Source organism: Pipistrellus hanaki, assembly GCF_964339955.1.
Source record: "Pipistrellus hanaki genome assembly, chromosome: 19".
In the NCBI taxonomy this organism is placed as follows: domain Eukaryota; kingdom Metazoa; phylum Chordata; class Mammalia; order Chiroptera; family Vespertilionidae; genus Pipistrellus; species Pipistrellus hanaki.
In genome coordinates this window covers 14,595,122-14,612,010 of record NC_140521.1, presented here as the reverse complement: position 1 = coordinate 14,612,010, position 16,889 = coordinate 14,595,122, and the positions used below count along the sequence as shown (strand labels likewise).

At 42.1% G+C, this 16,889-nt stretch overlaps 1 protein-coding gene across 2 annotated transcripts in view; it reads left to right on the top strand.

Annotated features, from left to right (window-relative positions):
- Positions 1–16,889, top strand: part of SNX19 (sorting nexin 19) — a 31,419-nt gene that overhangs the window by 2,867 nt on the left and 11,663 nt on the right. For both annotated transcript variants that reach the window (XM_084868268.1, XM_084868269.1), the window contains exons 2-8: positions 1,498–1,636; positions 2,657–2,757; positions 3,177–3,296; positions 5,403–5,533; positions 6,745–6,841; positions 7,281–7,461; positions 10,071–10,200. In XM_084868268.1, the coding sequence (XP_084724394.1) occupies positions 1,498–1,636; positions 2,657–2,757; positions 3,177–3,296; positions 5,403–5,533; positions 6,745–6,841; positions 7,281–7,461; positions 10,071–10,200 (899 nt within the window). The remainder of the gene's footprint in view (positions 1–1,497; positions 1,637–2,656; positions 2,758–3,176; positions 3,297–5,402; positions 5,534–6,744; positions 6,842–7,280; positions 7,462–10,070; positions 10,201–16,889) is intronic.

Below are 16,889 nucleotides of genomic sequence, written 5' to 3'. Positions count from 1 at the left end.
TTTTTAAAAATCCTAGGACCCCACTTAGGAAATTCTTACTCAGAATATGGGAGAGGCTGTCAGTATATATATATTTAAAAAGCAGCCCAAGTGATTTTGAGGTGTAGTTAGGTTTGGGAATGTAAGTATTGGTAGTGCCCCTCAAAGAGTAGAATATTCCATGGAAAGCATTATAACTCCAAAGTACTCCCAAGTTTGCGAGTTCTACCTGGAATTCCACCTGTTTCTTACCTAAGCCTCTTCCTGGACTGATGGACTGCTTTGCTCATGTCAGTTCATAATGACTACCTCTCCCTTTCTCCATGACTCTAGAAATTTTTAAAACACCAGCCTCATATCCCACCAACAAGGGAGATTATTTCTTACATCACTTGCCCACAGTATAGTACCTCCACCAAACAACAGTAATGAGAATAAGCACATACATTGTTCTTCCATAGTGTTTCACTGTAATTTAACTACTGGGTCCAAAAGTCTTCTGTACTAAGCTGTACCTTTTTTTTTTTTTTTTTTTTTTTAATATATTTTATTGATTTTTTTTACAGAGAGAAAGAGAGAGGGATAGAGAGTTAGAAACATCGACGAGAGAGAATCATCGATCAGCTGCCTCTTGCACACCCCTACTGGGGATGTGCCCGCAACCAAGTTATATGCCCTTGACCGGAATCGAACCCTGGACCTTTCAGTCCCCAGGCTTATGCTCTATCCACTGAGCCAAACCGGTTTCGGCTAAGCTGTACCTTTCATGCTGTTGAAGGCATTGGCTCTGGGGAGCATACAGTACAACTTCTTTTTTTCCCATATACTTCCCTACTAGCATATGAAGACGGCAAACTTTAACCCCTTAGAACATCTCCAACTTTCACATGACTTCTAATACGGATGATGTGTACTTAGGAAAAAAATACTGTTTAGCTCCAAGAATAATAATTTATCTGCCCTGAACAGCAACAAAAAAACAACAACAAACACTTGTCTCTTTAATGCATTCCAGACAAACAAATGATTTTTGTTCATCAGTCCTTATGAATTATTTTTCCCCAAACTAATATACATAATCACGGATTGAATATAATGACAAAATGGTAATCTCCTTATAACACCCAACCCTTTAATTGAGGGGTGAAAGAGGTAGTATATATATTTTTTTTAATCAGTGTTGTACCTTCTGTTTTACACTCTGTCTAGGATTTGTAAAGTATTTATGTAGCCATTTTTATAAGTGAAAGTGTTTGCAGGAGGGAGCTTTGAGATGGAAGGAGTAGAGACCAGTAAAACTCATTTTTCCCTTTCTAGGCCATATTATGTTGGAAAATAGATCTCATTCTTTAATTCAGCCACCCTTGGACCTTGAGTTGTTCATTACAACTTAGAGCAGCAATCACATCTGGTAGGTTTGGGAACAGAATAAGACTAGATCTCTTCCTTCCCCCCCTGCTCTCCTCTTACTGTGTGGCTATTGAGCTGATGCAGTAAACAGATTTGTTCATTCAACAGTATGAGACGGCCCTCGACAGCGAGAACAGCAGCAACATGCAACAGTTGGCATACCACACCGTTAATCGCCGCTACCGCGAGTTCCTGAATCTGCAGACCCGCCTGGAGGAGAAATCAGATCTGCGAAAGTTCATCAAAAGTCAGGAGTTTCCCCAGGCCCCGACTGCCTGCTTGCTTTCTCATCTAGCCACCTTGATCTGAGATGCTGGGGGCCTGTTGATTTGTGGGAGGATGAAGGGAGAGAAGGCAGCATTAAGGGTCCTGTACACTGCCACTCCTCCTCCCACTTTGCATTCAGGTGGTTTGGAGTTCAGGACTGGACAGCAATGGTCACATTGCTTCTGAGATATTCCTTTGCCACTGAATTCTCTGTCATGGAGTCTATGTAGTTTAAGCTTAATAAAGAAGCTTTCACATTTCCACTTATGCCTATGAGGTAGCTTAAGGAATTAAATTAACTTTTCCAGATTCATACATTGATTGCTCTTAAATACTAGAATATCCAGAAATTCTTGCCAGCTTTGCTTTAACAAACCAAGTTTTTTAGGTACTCCATGAGACACAGGGACAATAAGAAAATATGATAAAATTTAACTGAAAGGAAGCTAATACGCAGCAAGTTTATTTTTTAAATAAACGAAGTGTGTTTATTTTAAAAAGCTCACGATCACCCAAATAAACATTTTCATAAGCTTAGGCATAAATTGTGGATTTCAGTTATGCATTTTCTTTCTTAATAATAATAGCTGAGCCAAACTTGAAGATATGTGCCAGAATTTCTTCTAAGCACTTTACACATATTTAGCTCATTGAATTCTCATAACAGCCTATGAGATAAATACTATCATTATCTCCACTTTACAAAAAAGTCCAAGAAAGATTAAGTAACTTGCCTAAGGTCGTTATTATAGGAGGAATTGGAGCCTAAATTTAAATGTGGGCAATTGGATTTCAGGGCCCTCATTTGTAACCATTGTAGTGTGTGAGCTCTTCTTAATATTAACATAAATAATGGGAGTAGATCATATGTATTATATCCCTGGGGTATATTTGGAACTTCTAAAATAAAAAATCTCAGGGAAATATATTCAACAGTTCTGCTTTGTTGTTTTTAGTTAAGTTCTGTTAAATGATTATACTTTTTTTTCTTTTTTCTAAGATGTGAAAGGTCCTAAAAAGCTCTTTCCAGATCTCCCATTTGGAAATATGGATAGTGACAGAGTAGAAGCCCGTAAGAGCCTCCTGGAATCATTCCTAAAGGTCAGCATCCTTCTGTTTTGGCTCTATGCTCTTTAAAAAAAAAAAAAAAATATATATATATATATATATATATATATATATATATATATTATATATATATATATATTATATATATATATATTTTATATTGGTTTCAGAGAGGAAAGAAGAGGGAGAGAGATAGAAACGTTAATGATAAGAGAGAATCACTGATTGGCTGCCTCCCGCACACCCCCCACTGGGGATTGGCCCTCAACCCAAGCATGTGCCCCTGACTGGAATCAAACCCAGGACCCTTCAGTCCACAGGCCGATGCTCTGTCTACTGAGCCAAACCGGCTAGGGCTCTATGCTCTTTTTACCCACCAGACATCCAAGCCAGGGTGGGGAGATCTAGGGGACTGGAATTTCTCTTTGAAGTCCTTCTCGTGTCTTTTGCAGCAACTCTGCGCCATTCCTGAGATCGCTAACAGTGAGGAGATGCAGGAGTTCCTTGCTCTGAACACAGATGCTCGTATTGCCTTTGTCAAGAAACCGTTCATGGTCTCCAGAATAGACAAGGTACTATACGCTCAGCCTTATTTCTTACCAGAGGGGAGGCAGTGCTTTAAAAATAAGGGAGGCGGAGGGTGGTGAGCGGCAACACAGATGAGTTAGTAGAAGAACATGGACTAGGATTTTCAAAACCTATTCCCAAATATTGGTTGGATATCAACTTGTGGAATTACAGTGAGCAACTTTGAGGATACATTATCCCTGACACTCTAAATGTACGCATATCTGCTAGGGACCTAGTTATTCTAGTTGCGGGATGTAAGAACAGATCTATACCTCATAGAGGTGGGGGCAGGGAAGTCCTTCCTGGAGGTGAAAGTCATTCCCAATGTTGGTCACTCAGGAAAGAAACCCCTAAGTAGGACACCAAGCTGGATTTAGATCAGTGTTGTCATTCTCTGCTGGAGAACAGTGTGGGTAGACTTGTACCTTCTTCAATAGGGTATCTCAGGACCTTTGGAGATGGTAGGAGAAGGACATTTGTGTAACACATTAGAGACTGCAAGCAGTGATCACCAACTGATTTTACAGTCCCCAAGGCAAAAGTGTGAGGTTTATGTTTATCCAAGGATGCCTTATATTTTTTAAAAAGTTAGAAAACACTGGCTTGTTGGCAGAAGAGGGGCCTCTCTCTTCTCATCTAGCCTTCAGGGGATAAAATGATAAAGTGGGATTTCACATGGTTGGAGTTGGGAGACATTTACTGCTCTGGTGAAAGAACTGCAAACTAGAGAGGGTTGCACAAGGTAAAAATCCTCAAAGTTCATTCACTGATTCTTTCAGCGTCTACATACTGCTTGCCTGTTTAATGCTGTGTGCTGTACTAGCTGTTCATGATACAATAGTGAACAAAACAGATAAGGATCTTAATTTTAATAACTCAGGTTATAATTTTGTGAGCCTAGAGAGCTAGTTATATTGTCTAAGCCACATTAAGCATATTCATGCTACCCTCTGTGTTCTTTCCCTGAATTATTATGCCTTAGTCTTTTTTTTTTTTTGTCTTTTTTTTAAATTTAATATATTTTATTAGTTTTTATAGAGAGGAAGAGAGAGGGACAGAGAATCAGAAACATCAATGAGAGAGAAACATCGGTCAGCTGCCTCCTGCACACCTTCTACTGGGGATGTGCCCGCAACCAAGGTACATGCCCTTGACCGGAATCGAATCTGGGACCCTTCAGTCCGCAGACTGATGCTGTATCCACTGAACCAAACTGGTTAGGGCTATTATACCCTAGCCTTTACTGTGCTTTTACTCAACCATTACAGCCTTGTCTTAGCTATGCTAGTTCCTTGTTGAGGATTAACCAAGAATGGGTTAAAGAAGTCCCGGTGTTGCTCTGAGCCAGCACTATTAACTGATGAGAGGCATCGAAGGGAAAGTAAATGTTTATTCAATATTTAGGGTTTCATTTGTTTGTGCATTTTCTAGCAAATATCTATATCATTTTCTCATTCTGAAAAATAGAATTCTTACTTTTCATTGAGGATTGTTTTATTGGTCTTTCTGTGTAGAGAAGTTTATATCAATTTCAGATTTCTTAATCTGGACCTGAGTGATTTTTGTTATTCTTTCTGTCCTAAAGAAGAAAAATTGAATTAACTGGAAGAGCCAGCTCTTTACTCTGTGTGAATTACACTGAACGTGTTTATATTTTACTTGTCTCTAGACATAGTTTGTGTTTTTACAATCTTCATTCTTTCTGTTCTTCATATATTTCCACCTATATTACTTCTGCTTATTCACATCTTGGTGAAAGAGTCAATTTGGAAACTAAAAATCATTCTTTTACGTACAAAGAAAGAAATTGGAAGTGAAAAATATTTCACCATTCTTCCGAACTCCCAGGTTTTTATTTATCCCATTGTTTGTCTCATCCTCTTTCCCCATGCCATTGTTTATCTTACTCTGTGAGAAAGAAGCTTTTCATGGCCAAAGAGAAAAGGGAGGATAGTTGCCACTAAGTTATTAGCTGGTCTCTGATTATGCTGATGGATAGGGCTCCACTAGATAGCCTAGCTGTCTTCCCATCCTGATTGCATAAAGCACCGTGAGGACACTGCTCATTTGGTGGTTTCCGTCTGACTCTGCACCTCTGACCCCTGCAGATGGTGGTGAATGCTATCGTGGACACTTTGAAGACAGCATTTCCTCGCTCTGAACCCCAGAGCCCCACAGAGGAGCTGAGTGAGGCCGAGACAGAAAGCAAGCCCCAGACAGAAGGCAAGAAGGCTGGCAAGTGAGAAGCCCTTCAGTCGCCCAGGGACTCTCTTGCCCAGTTCTGAGGTTGATTCCCAATCCTCAGCCAAAGCCCATCCCCAACTCTCAAGCTCTAGAAGAGAAGAGGTGGGCCATACATATTAGTTTTTATGCACAGCCAGACCTTGAACTCTTCAGTGCTCAACTGAAAGGAGCCTGAGATCCTGCATAGGCAGCTCTGCGGAGTGTTTATCTTGCCATGAAAACCCAGGGTCCAACTGATCAGGGATTTGTGATTAGCAGGAAATCTCTAGAATATGGATCCTCTCCTTTTGTGTTTTCCTGGAAAATTGAGATGTTCTTTCCTATTAAGAGCGAAGGCTTATAACTGATCTCTGTTTGCCATCTTTTCTGTAAATCTTGGCTCAGGGGTTGCATATGCTAGCAATAAACAGGGAAGGGCTCCAGTGGACACCTGCAGCGCCCATTCTAGTAACTGGTTGTGGCTGCTGCTCTCCTGCACCAGGTCTCAGATGTTCCCTGGCAGTACTCAGAGCCAGCATGTGGAAAGGAAGGGCACCACACCTACCCTTACTGGAAACTTCACATCTGTATATGGGCCATGATGGGAGAGAGAATGTGGGGTGGAGTGTTTGTGTATTTGTCTGCTTGAACGGCCAACTGTCTATGTTCATGTTGCATGGGCCATCAATCACACAGTTCTTAGCCTTTTTTTCCTGGGCCTGTGCTTTGAAGTGTGACCATGGACCCATGCTCATGAGAATCCTATCCCTTGAAACACTGAGGTTTGGACTTGGAGTCTCTTCCCCGGTCTTATTTGGAACACAAGGGGAATAAGATAAGTGGATGTGCATAAAGGTCCTGACAACAACAAATGCCACTTGTCTGACCTTCAACAATATTTCATGAGTGTGTAGAGTGTGCTAGCACTCTTCTGGTCTCTGGGAATATGACATGACAGACTGGTCCCTATTAGCATTAGCTAAACCCCTTTTATAGATGCCCTGTAGACAGCCTAGTGCAAGAATTGCACTGTGTAGTAAAGACTTTCCAAAACATAGGTTGTTTGAAAGATTTCAGGGCCATGTCCGTTCTGGCAGCTCTGAGCTCTAGAAACTCCCAGAGTAAGTGTAGGCGTATTCGTTTTGAGTATTAATACTTGTAAGCCCTTTATATGCTAGGGCAAGATCATGAATTACATTGTGTTTCTGCCCTTTGTTTCTATACCAGGTCCAGATTGAGGTTCTCATCCGGTAAGATCGCTCCAGCTCTGAACTTGGCCAATGCACAAGAGAAGGTTCTCTATGGTCTCCAGGAAGGCACTGTGGTGAGAAGCTCTGAGAGAGCTCCTGGCATAAGCTGCCAGGATGTGGATCCTGCAGTTATAGGCACTTGAGACCTTCTCCAAAGTCAGAGAAGACTTACTTAGGCGCCTGCTAAAGGGCTTACCAGCCTTTGGGTCTCTGATATCTAGTATAAAAGTATTTTCTGCAAGGTCGGCTTCTCAAGGGCCATGGGGGTGGGATAATGTATGGCAGAATGAGAAAGAAAACCCATTCCTGGGAGAGATCAGAGAACCCGGAAGTGTTTGTGGCAAGTGCAAATACAAAGGCATTGGTTTACTTGCAGCATTGCTAAGGTGGTCACATCAGTTGGGTCTGTGCTCTCGATACATTTTCAGGGAAGGAACGGGGAAAACCTAAAGAGCTTTGGTTGCTCCTCTACTTTCTGCACTCCATGTGACGTGCTGCTGACACTTTCTTCAGGAGTCGGAGGTCCTGTCCATGTCTGGGATGGAAGCCTTTATTGAAAAGCAGACAAAATTACTAGAAATGCAGCCGGCAGACGCCCCAGAAAAAGATCTGGAACATACCCCCAAAGGCTGTGTGGATGGTGACGGGTCAGATGCAGCCGCGCCAGCCCAAGACCTCAGCAACAGTGACCCTGGTGAGTGACAAGATCTCACCACACAGAAGGGAGCCAGAGCCCAGTGCACTTGGGACTTACGATAGTTGGGATTCATCACTTTAATTTATCTTCTGTTCAGCTTAAGTAAGCCATGTGTTTGAGGTACTGTGCTGAGTTCCAGGATGCAAAAAAGAGTACAACACAGTCCCCAGAGCTGAGCTAAGCCGAGTGGAGCCGAGCAGAGGAACAGGGCAAAAAAGACACAGAGTTCCATCCAGCAAAATAAGACCCATGTTTGTAGTCTCATTACCTTGTTGAAGCTCTTTTTAGCATGCTTCAGCCACATTTGAACTGCTTTTACCTATTCCCCTAGTACCTGTGCTACCACTTTCCTGGTTGGTCCCTTGTCGGCCACTTTTGTTAGCTTCCTTATTAGCCTTCCACAGCGTTATTGTTGGCTCTCTGTTATTACTCTGCACATTCTACCTGGTGATCTCTTTAGTACTATAGGCTGTAACTCTAACACATGTATCGGGATGCCTAATATCAGATGTATTTCCACCCACTCACCTACTGGAAATCTGCAGTGAGATATTCCATAGGGCAGTGCAAAATGGAATTCATAGTTTCCCTGGATCTATCCTTTTCATTTTATTTATTGCCTTGGCAACCGACACCACCCAGTTACCAGAGAAAGAGCAGGGAGAGAGAAGAGGTGAGGACACTTCTCTGTCCTTATAAGCATTGGAGGCAGGGCAGGTTTGCTTCTCAGAGGAATGAAGAGAAAAAATTTTGGAGTCGTGGAGATTAGTATGTTTGCTAAACTAGAATTTATAAGAAGAAAAATGTTTAATTCCATCAAGATAAAGGCTCCCACTGAAAATAAAGATCATGGAATCTTATGTTCACAAGAAAATAAGAAGTTTGATTTCATCATTGTTTCTCAGGCGCCTGACCTCTGCTCTATGGACCTCAACTTAGCTGTTTGAAAAATGGAATTTACAACCCTGTCTCTTCACATATATCTCACTTCTTAAGTAAATGAAGTATTTTGACCCCAAAAGCATTAGAAAACTGTAAGAAATTATAAATAAGAGGAAATGGGTAAAACAACAATAATTCAGCCCATATCTCGGTAAATTTTGAACACCATATTGCTAAAGGAATATTTTATTGCTTCCTGTCCTTTTGGCTAAGATCAAGTCTACAGGAGTAGTTTATGCCTGAGCAGCCATTTTTCTAGCCCTAAATGCTCATTGATAGAAATGTTATCATTTTTTTCAAAAGTACCTGCTGCCTTGTTTTGCCTTCTCTTATTTTGTTATGACTAATTGTCACCACATGGTGGCAGCTCTGTGTAAATACTAACCCTGAGAAAGTAATAGAATTCAGGAGGATGACTAAGATTCAGAATGATGCTACTTCCCAAGGAACTCAATAGCCCATTTTTGAACAAATGACTAGAAAGCAAATTCATCAGCTCCCTGCCCCCTTGAAATACAGTGCAGAAGAAAGAAAACATTTTTTTGGATGGGATTAAGAAGGTAGGTTTTATTTCTAATATTCTCATCCAAATCTGAAGTCATTTATGTTCTAAAGAATCCTTAAGGGAGGAGAACTTGGGAAAGCTAAGAGAATACCCATTGGTCCTAAACTAAAAATTCTTGTTGACAATTAATTATAATATTAGTCATAGCAATAGCATCAGATAGCTAAGATTCATTCTGGAACATTTTGTGCTCCTGAGACCCCTGAACAGGGTTAAAGAACAGATACTTCCATCCATACCTACCTCTATTCAGGAGACTTCAGTGTAGTGTGGGTGTGAGTTCATTTGTGGCCAGTCTTTGGAATAGAAATCAGTCACTGTTTTTGGCATTTTCCCAAAGGTGTAGTGCTTTTCCTAGAACCACATGCCGTCTCAAAAACAAACTGAAGCTTCCTGGATCCCAACCCAACAGCTCTGTGTAATGGAGTTGCTTTCAAAGCACTTTTTAACAGGAGGAGAATCCCAAATCTTTTCCCAAATCTGCTGCCCACACATTGCTCTGATGCCTTGTGGAGGCGAGTGGAATATAAGTGTGGAAGAGACTGGGCCTTGCCAGTTCCAGTTAGTCACCAGTTGTGAGCACTTACCTGGAACAAAATTTATCTCTTGGAGTAGGAAATACAAAAGAAACACAACTAGGCAAAATAATTGAGTACAAAGTATTTTTTAAAAGGTCAGAATGTTTTACTAAGTGACTAACATAAACAAAAGAATTGTGAAGAAATACAGAGCCTATCACTGAACTTTTAGATATGAAGTATCTTTTGATATAAGAACTGATGGATTACAAAAATACAGGATAAGATAAAGTGCATTGAAAGATGTCCTCAAGTATGTCTTTTCTGAATTACTTTTTATTTTATTTTCTTATGTATTTTATTGATTTTTTTTACAGAGAGGAAGAGAGAGGGACAGAGTCAGAAACATTGATGAGAGAGAAACATCGATCAGCTGCCTCCTGCACACCTCTCACTGGGGATGTGCCCGCAACCCAGGTACATGCCCTTGACTGGAATCGAACCTGGGACCCTTCAGTCCGCAAGCCGATGCTCTAACCGGTTTCGGCCTGAGTTACTTTTGATGCCTTTTTATTCTCCAGGAACAGAGACAGAGTTAGCTGACACAGCCCTAGATCTGGTCCTCTTGCTGCTGATGGAACAGTGGAGATGGCTGTGCACCGAAAACATGCAGAAAGTTCTTCATCTTACCTTTGGGACCCTCATTCAGAGGTAAGACTGGTGAGTCCCTCACATTGAGTCTCACATTGGACGGGGGTGGCCATGATACTGCATTCTCCACTAGGAAGGGGAGGGGAACTTGTGGTCATAAAGAAGGTAGAGTCTGCTACAGAGGTACAGAAATGAAGACTGCCAGGAGAGGACCAGAAAGCTTGGATTAATCACCTTGTTTGAATTGACTCTGCTTCTGTAAGACTTCTGAGTCACAGACACTGCCTGTGATTTTAAAATACTTCATCCGAACTTTTCCTACTCCAGGATCAATACTCCATCTGGTTATACCCATAAGCCCTGAATTTTTCACCTTTTCTCAGTGGACATTTCTCTTACCTGATAATATATAGCCAGTGATAATCAAAATAAGAAAGATGAGGAAAGAAACAGATCGGTGCTCTCAAAGATTATTTTCTCAGAAATGGGTGTAAATGTTTGCAATTGAAGAACCACTTAACTGCCACAGGATGGTAAAGAATAGGATACTTGGATTTTATAAGTTAGGCTTTATAATCCTAATACCATTTGAAACTCCAGGAAGTTTTGTACACAGAGTTCAAAGTCTTTGGCTGCTGACTTCCTAACCGTGAAACATGCAAGCTTTGCTAAACTGAAGAAGGCCAGACACTGTCTCTGAACCAGACACACCTAGTGCTTGAGGGTTAGCCACTTGTTTTGATCTCTCTCTCATGAGACATTCTGGCACGTCACAAAATAAGAAGCCAAATCCTGACCTCTTTTGTAAGCATGTGGCTCATGCTAATAGGCATTCCAAAAATAAAAACTTTTAAAATAAGTATGGCTCCAGCCTACATGTAGAAAATCCATCACCAACAGGTAGTTAAATCTCCCTTTTCACACTCAAAGTTGCATCGGATCAGGGAGGCTTCATATGCTTTAATCAGAAAGAAACTAAGTGGAAAAAGGGTCCACATTTATCTTTGCTGAGTGTTTCTCATATGCTAGCCTATTTTCTTATAGCATGCTAGTGAGGTAGGTACTTCAATTATGAAATAAGGAAATAAAGCTTGGCAAAGTCAACTAAATTGCCAAAGGCCATAGTTTAATGACTCGCCTGGAGTTTGAAGCTGGCTGTATATAACTCCAAAGCCAGTGTGCTTTTCCCTACATATTATAGCCTGGAGCCTGGCTGTAGGTGAAACCCATATATTTCACCTGTGAAACCCACATATATAATACTGACTAGTCTCTGTGCCGCTTCCCCCCTTGTCCCTTCCCCACATGTAGGAGTGCTTTTTCTGAAAGGGCAAATACGCACGTATATTCTGCACTTCATATCCTTCAGTGGTTCTCTGTTGTCAACGAAAGTGACTTTCCCAGGGGTCCCTGGGGTGTCTCAGAAGCCACTTAGAAGCCCAGGGAAACTAAGTGGACCCTGTCCAATCAAAGCAGGTCCGTTTGAGTTAATTTAGTAGGAAACAAAAAATATAGATGAGTCAGGAAAATTTCAAAAGATTGAGATTCATATATAGAAAAGCTAGGAAGACATTTCCCTGAAGTTTAAATAACTCAACATTAAAGGGCTTGGGTCAGTACCAAATAGAGAGAAACACATATTTGGGGAATTATAGGCACATCATTGAAGAAGTGGTACAATGTGCAGCAAGGGTTCATGGAAATCTAAAACAGGAAACTTAAATAGAAGGGAATCACAGGCTGTGAGCATCACAGGCCAGGTCACATTTTCTCAGTGGGTGATGATTATACATTTTTAGTGATCAGGAAGAGATGAGAATTGAGTGGCTGGTGTGTAAAGAAGCAAATACAATATGCATATGCACTCTAGTCTAAGCTGTTTCTTGGTTTCACTGAAATTTGTCCAGGCTATTTTGTAGCACTCAACCCACTTTATCTTAAAATACTCATAACTGTCCAACTGGGGAATTGTTCTGGACTTATTCCTTATTCACTGAAAAAAAATAGTAAGGGCTCTTTATGAACAAAGCAGATGCAGTCCCTACTTCTCACATATTTTTCAAGTTAGTGGGGCTAAGTACTGAGGCCATATCATGACCACAAAGCTTAATGTATGGTGGAGCCAGAAATGAAACCCAGTAATCCACATGCCATATTCTTTTTTTTTTTTTTTAATATATTTTATTGATTTTTTTACAGAGAGGAAGAGAGAGGGATAGGGAGTTAGAAAGATCGATGAGAGAGAGAATCATCAATCAGCTGCCTCCTGCACACCTCCTACCGGGGATGTGCCCGCAACCAAGGTACATGCCCTTGACCGGAATCGAACCTGGGACCTTTCAGTCCACGGGCCGATGCCCTATCCACTGAGCCAAACCGGTTTCAGCTCCACATGCCATATTCTTATCCTCTACAACACACTGGTATCTGCTATATATAACCTCCCTGAGCTTCAATTTTATCATCTGGAAAACAGGAATAATAATGCTATCCCGTGTCTTTAGGTGCATGGAGCATGCCCAATAAATGTTAGGTTTTAATGTTAGCTCTTCAGGAAAAGGAAAGAAAGGTATAAAGTATTTTCCTCTTTCTAATTCCTCCAGCTAGTGCCCCCAAATTTGTTCCACTTTTTATGTCTTCAGAATGCCCACCCCCCCATGCCACCCTCCTTCAGCTACCACTATCCCTATTGTGCCTGTCCCTCTGAGTCAGGGGTCCTCAAACTTTTTAAAGTGGGGGCCAGATCACGGTCCCTCAGAGAGCTGGAGGGCCGGACTATATGAACTACTAATTCCTACTGTAACACCTCGGCTGCGCTCACTGCCCAAAAAACCTGGCGGGCCGGATCAGACTCCTCTGCGGGCCGCATGTGGCCCGCGGGCCGTAGTTTGAAGACCCCTGCTCTGAGTTATACAGAATATACTGCCCCTCTTCGTGAATTTCCTATCCTGGGTTCACAGTGTTCTTGAAGCTTCCTTAGGATTGGGGTGAAGAAGTCATGGATCATGGAGGAGCAATCCCAGCTCCCCCTCCAGAGGCTCAAAGGGTCCGATGCCTCTGGCCATGGTCTCAGACCAGCAAGTTCCCCTGTATGTGGTACACATGGGATGATGGGGCTTATTTCAGGATTTGTGTGTAGACACTGATAATCTTATCAGCTTCAGGACATTTACCATCTAGCAAGCATCTGGTGAGAGTTTGCTTTGTGCAGACTCTGTGCTGAACACTATAAGCATAGTGAGTTATTTAGTTCCATCAAAAGCCCTGTGAAAGAGGAATGAAGATCCCTGATTCAAAGATGAGCAAACAGACATACAAAGAATTGTGGTTCCTTAGGCAAGATCACAGAGCTTATAAGTGCACCACAGGCTGATTTTGAACCCAAATTTGTTTGATTTTCAGCTCTAATGACTATTTCTCAGGATCAGACTGTTAACTCCGTAATTGGAAGGGATAAAAGCCAGTCCAAAAACCTTTGACTCAGGGCAGTATACATTCCCCAAGAGGATATTACATTCAGTGTGTAAAATCCAAACTGCATTTTCACGTTTGCACACTCACAACCCAAAAGGCCCTGCGCTAGCCTGGAGTCAGCCTACGTTGCTTGTTCCTGACAGCTTGCACGTTTTTATTTTTAAAAAGAGGTTCATGCAGTGCCGCATTCTTTGGCTTCGCCTTGGTAAGCAAATAAAACGGAATTTGATAGCTCCTCAAAGCTGTAGCATCCCCACCCCCACCTACTACTCCTCCTACGAGAAGAGGTGTGGTGTGGCCCCAGCAGTTCAGTATTGACCTCCTGAGACGGTCCCATGACTGCTGCCGGGAGACAGCGTGTTTTTTCACTCTCAAACCACAAGTATCTGAGTCAGGTCCTTTTGCAGAGCACTCGGGCTCTCTGTGTTTGAGCTCTGCACTTCAAAGAGAAGCAGAGTCCGAATTAATGCCACAGGCAGCTACTGCCATTCCCTATCTGGAAGACACTGCTTTATCAGGGATGGTACAGCCATCTGGATTTAGATGCATCTCCTCCCTCAGATGTTACCAGTTTCTAACTTGCAGCATCATCGTCATCTCCAAGATGGGTTAATTTCTTCTGCTCCCAGCTTTGTTTACTCTCCTTGCTTCCTTAAAAGACCTATGTATATTACTTAGTCCCCTCAAAAGCCCTAGGAAAGAGGAAACTGAGACATACAAAGTATTATGGTCACTTAAACAAGACCTATGTACATAACTCCCTTGAATGCCAGGGACTTCTGCCAGATCCTAAGCGTTCATTCTCCTTCTCTCCCTCTCTCCCTCTTTCTCTCTTCCTTTTCCCTCTCCCCTTTTCTCCCCCTCTCTTCCCTGTCTTCCTCTTTCCTCTCTCTCCCTTTCTTCATTTCTCCTTTCCTCCTTCGCTCTCTCTCCTTCCCTCCCTTCTTCCTTCCCCTGCAAGGAAAAATTAAAAAGAGTAACTTCAACCTCATGACCCCTCCTTCTAAGCCAAGGTTGAAAGAGTTACAATCTGAGCCAAGCTTCATAAATCTCCCTTGATGGTTGATGGTTTGGAGAAAGTGGGGGAGGGGAGCCGTAGAGAAGTTAGATGCCCAAAAAAGGCATTGTTAAGTCAAAGGGGAGTCTTGCACACATGCGCGCCTGACCTCTTATGTCAGCTTCTGTGCTGGGAACATCCAATTATGTAAGAAGGAGCACTCCTTATTTGGATTTAGAGATGGAATGAGGAGTGGGGGTAGCCGTCTATGCCAAGGAGTAAATCCAGCTTGTGTGAACTGCTCATGTCCACACAAGGAAGGAACTTGACAATATTTCTGCAAACATCAGAATCAGGTTCAGGAAATTGGACAAGCATGTAGACATAGACTAGGTTGGAGGGAAAGGGGAGGTACTATGCTCCATTGATGGTAGAAGGTTTGGGCAAGAAGATCCAGCCAAGGTAAGAAGTGAGATTATTATGGAGTACTGATGTAGAGTGAAGGAATGAGAAGCAGCTGGACCCGTTCCCTGCCTGGATGCCCGGAGTAATGCCATCCTAAAAATACGAGCCAGGCGAGCAGTGGAGTACTCGAACGCCACGTCCCGTGGCTCTGCCCTTCCCGTGGCCCCAAGATGGCATCAGACTCGGTGTCAAAAGGGCAGCAGACACATTCCTGGCATCTGCATCAGGATTTCTTAGTGAGTGAGAGAGAGAGAGAGAGAGAGAGACTGTGTGTGTGTAAGTGTGTGTTGGGGACACTTGGGAATGGAATAGCGTGGCAAAGAAAAAGAGTAGGGAGAAAAGAGAAGATTCCATGACCTGTGAGCAAAGGAGAGGTGAAAAGTATGGCAAGTTAGGAAGTAAATAGAGAGGAAGAAGAAAAGAAAAATTGCAGTAGGTGTAAAGGTCCAACAAGCAGTGGACCCCGGAGAAAGTTAAATGATAAGCTCTGGACCTTATGCTATGCCATGGAATTATTGTCGCAGACTTTTGCTAGAGGCCCAAATCCAAAATTATCTCAAACTATGTCTTCAGATGTTCCTATCAGATTATTTCCTGGCCCTCCAAGTCTTTTCTGCATCCTTCAAATCTCTTTCTTCATATCTGTGTATGCGCACCTACATACATGCTTCAAACGTTCCCTGGTCATATCCAGAGCAGAAACTCTGAGTTTCTTCACAACCAAGGAACTTCTTACTTCTTAACCCAGGTACTCGCACCCCTCTGCCTTTGCCTTCCAGGACACTAACTTTATTTAGTTCTTGTTATGGTGGCCTCTTTACAAGTAATTTTTGAAAAGTGTAAGGTTTGCTGCCTATGTGTACTTATTAAGTGCATGCTGTGTGCTAGCTCTTCATACCTAGGGTGGCAGTTTCTTCTTGAAGGTGCTTCCAGCCTCTTTGAAGGGATAACCCATAGAAGCAGAAATGTTAAACAATAGGAGGTCAGATGACCTGATACTTGTCCCATGCAGCATGGCGTAAATACTAGGTAGGCTTTATAGAAGTAAGGGTTTAAAGCTTATAAGATAGGTATCATTTAGACTGGTTTAGGAGAAAGCATATTCCAGGTATTTGGTTGTAAAATGTTTTTAAAGAAGGGGATGGGGAATTTTCTACTTTTAAATAAAAAGAACCTTTAAATATATTTTGAATATTTTCAGCCAGCCTCTTTCTGAAGGTGTGTGCGCTTACAACACAAGACAGATCCTTTTGTTAAATGTATTATTACATTTTGTTAAATGTAAATGTCAGGCTATTTCTGCTTGGGAGCCTTAAGACAGAAATTCTCCCTCTGGGCACCAGGAGGCGCTGCAGCTTAAATAATACCAGAGGAAGCCATGTTTTGGAATTATGGTCCTTGCCTTGGAGTGAGAGTAATCAAAATCCTTCCTGTTTTGCTCCATGATTCCAAAGTTACTATCTGTTCTCTCCTGGGTATCACTGACTTTTAGAAGAGTTAGAGTTATCTTTCACCTTTCACCCTTCTCCCCTCTGATCTGATCGGTCTTCAGCATTCGATTGCTTCTCTGAGCAGGGTACTCTCCCAAAGCCATCCCTTAGGGTGCATCCCATTGTCAGGGATTCAGTGCTCAGAGCTGATTCACTGAGAACAGTTTTGCCTCTAGAACCAGAATGAACCAGAAAGTCTCCAGTAATAAAACCACCTGGGCATCCAAAGGTGAAAAATTCTGTCCACACTCTCTACACACTAGTTTGTCCTGTACTCAAGGCCCTTTGGGATACCAAAGTCTTAGATATACATCTCACTGAGG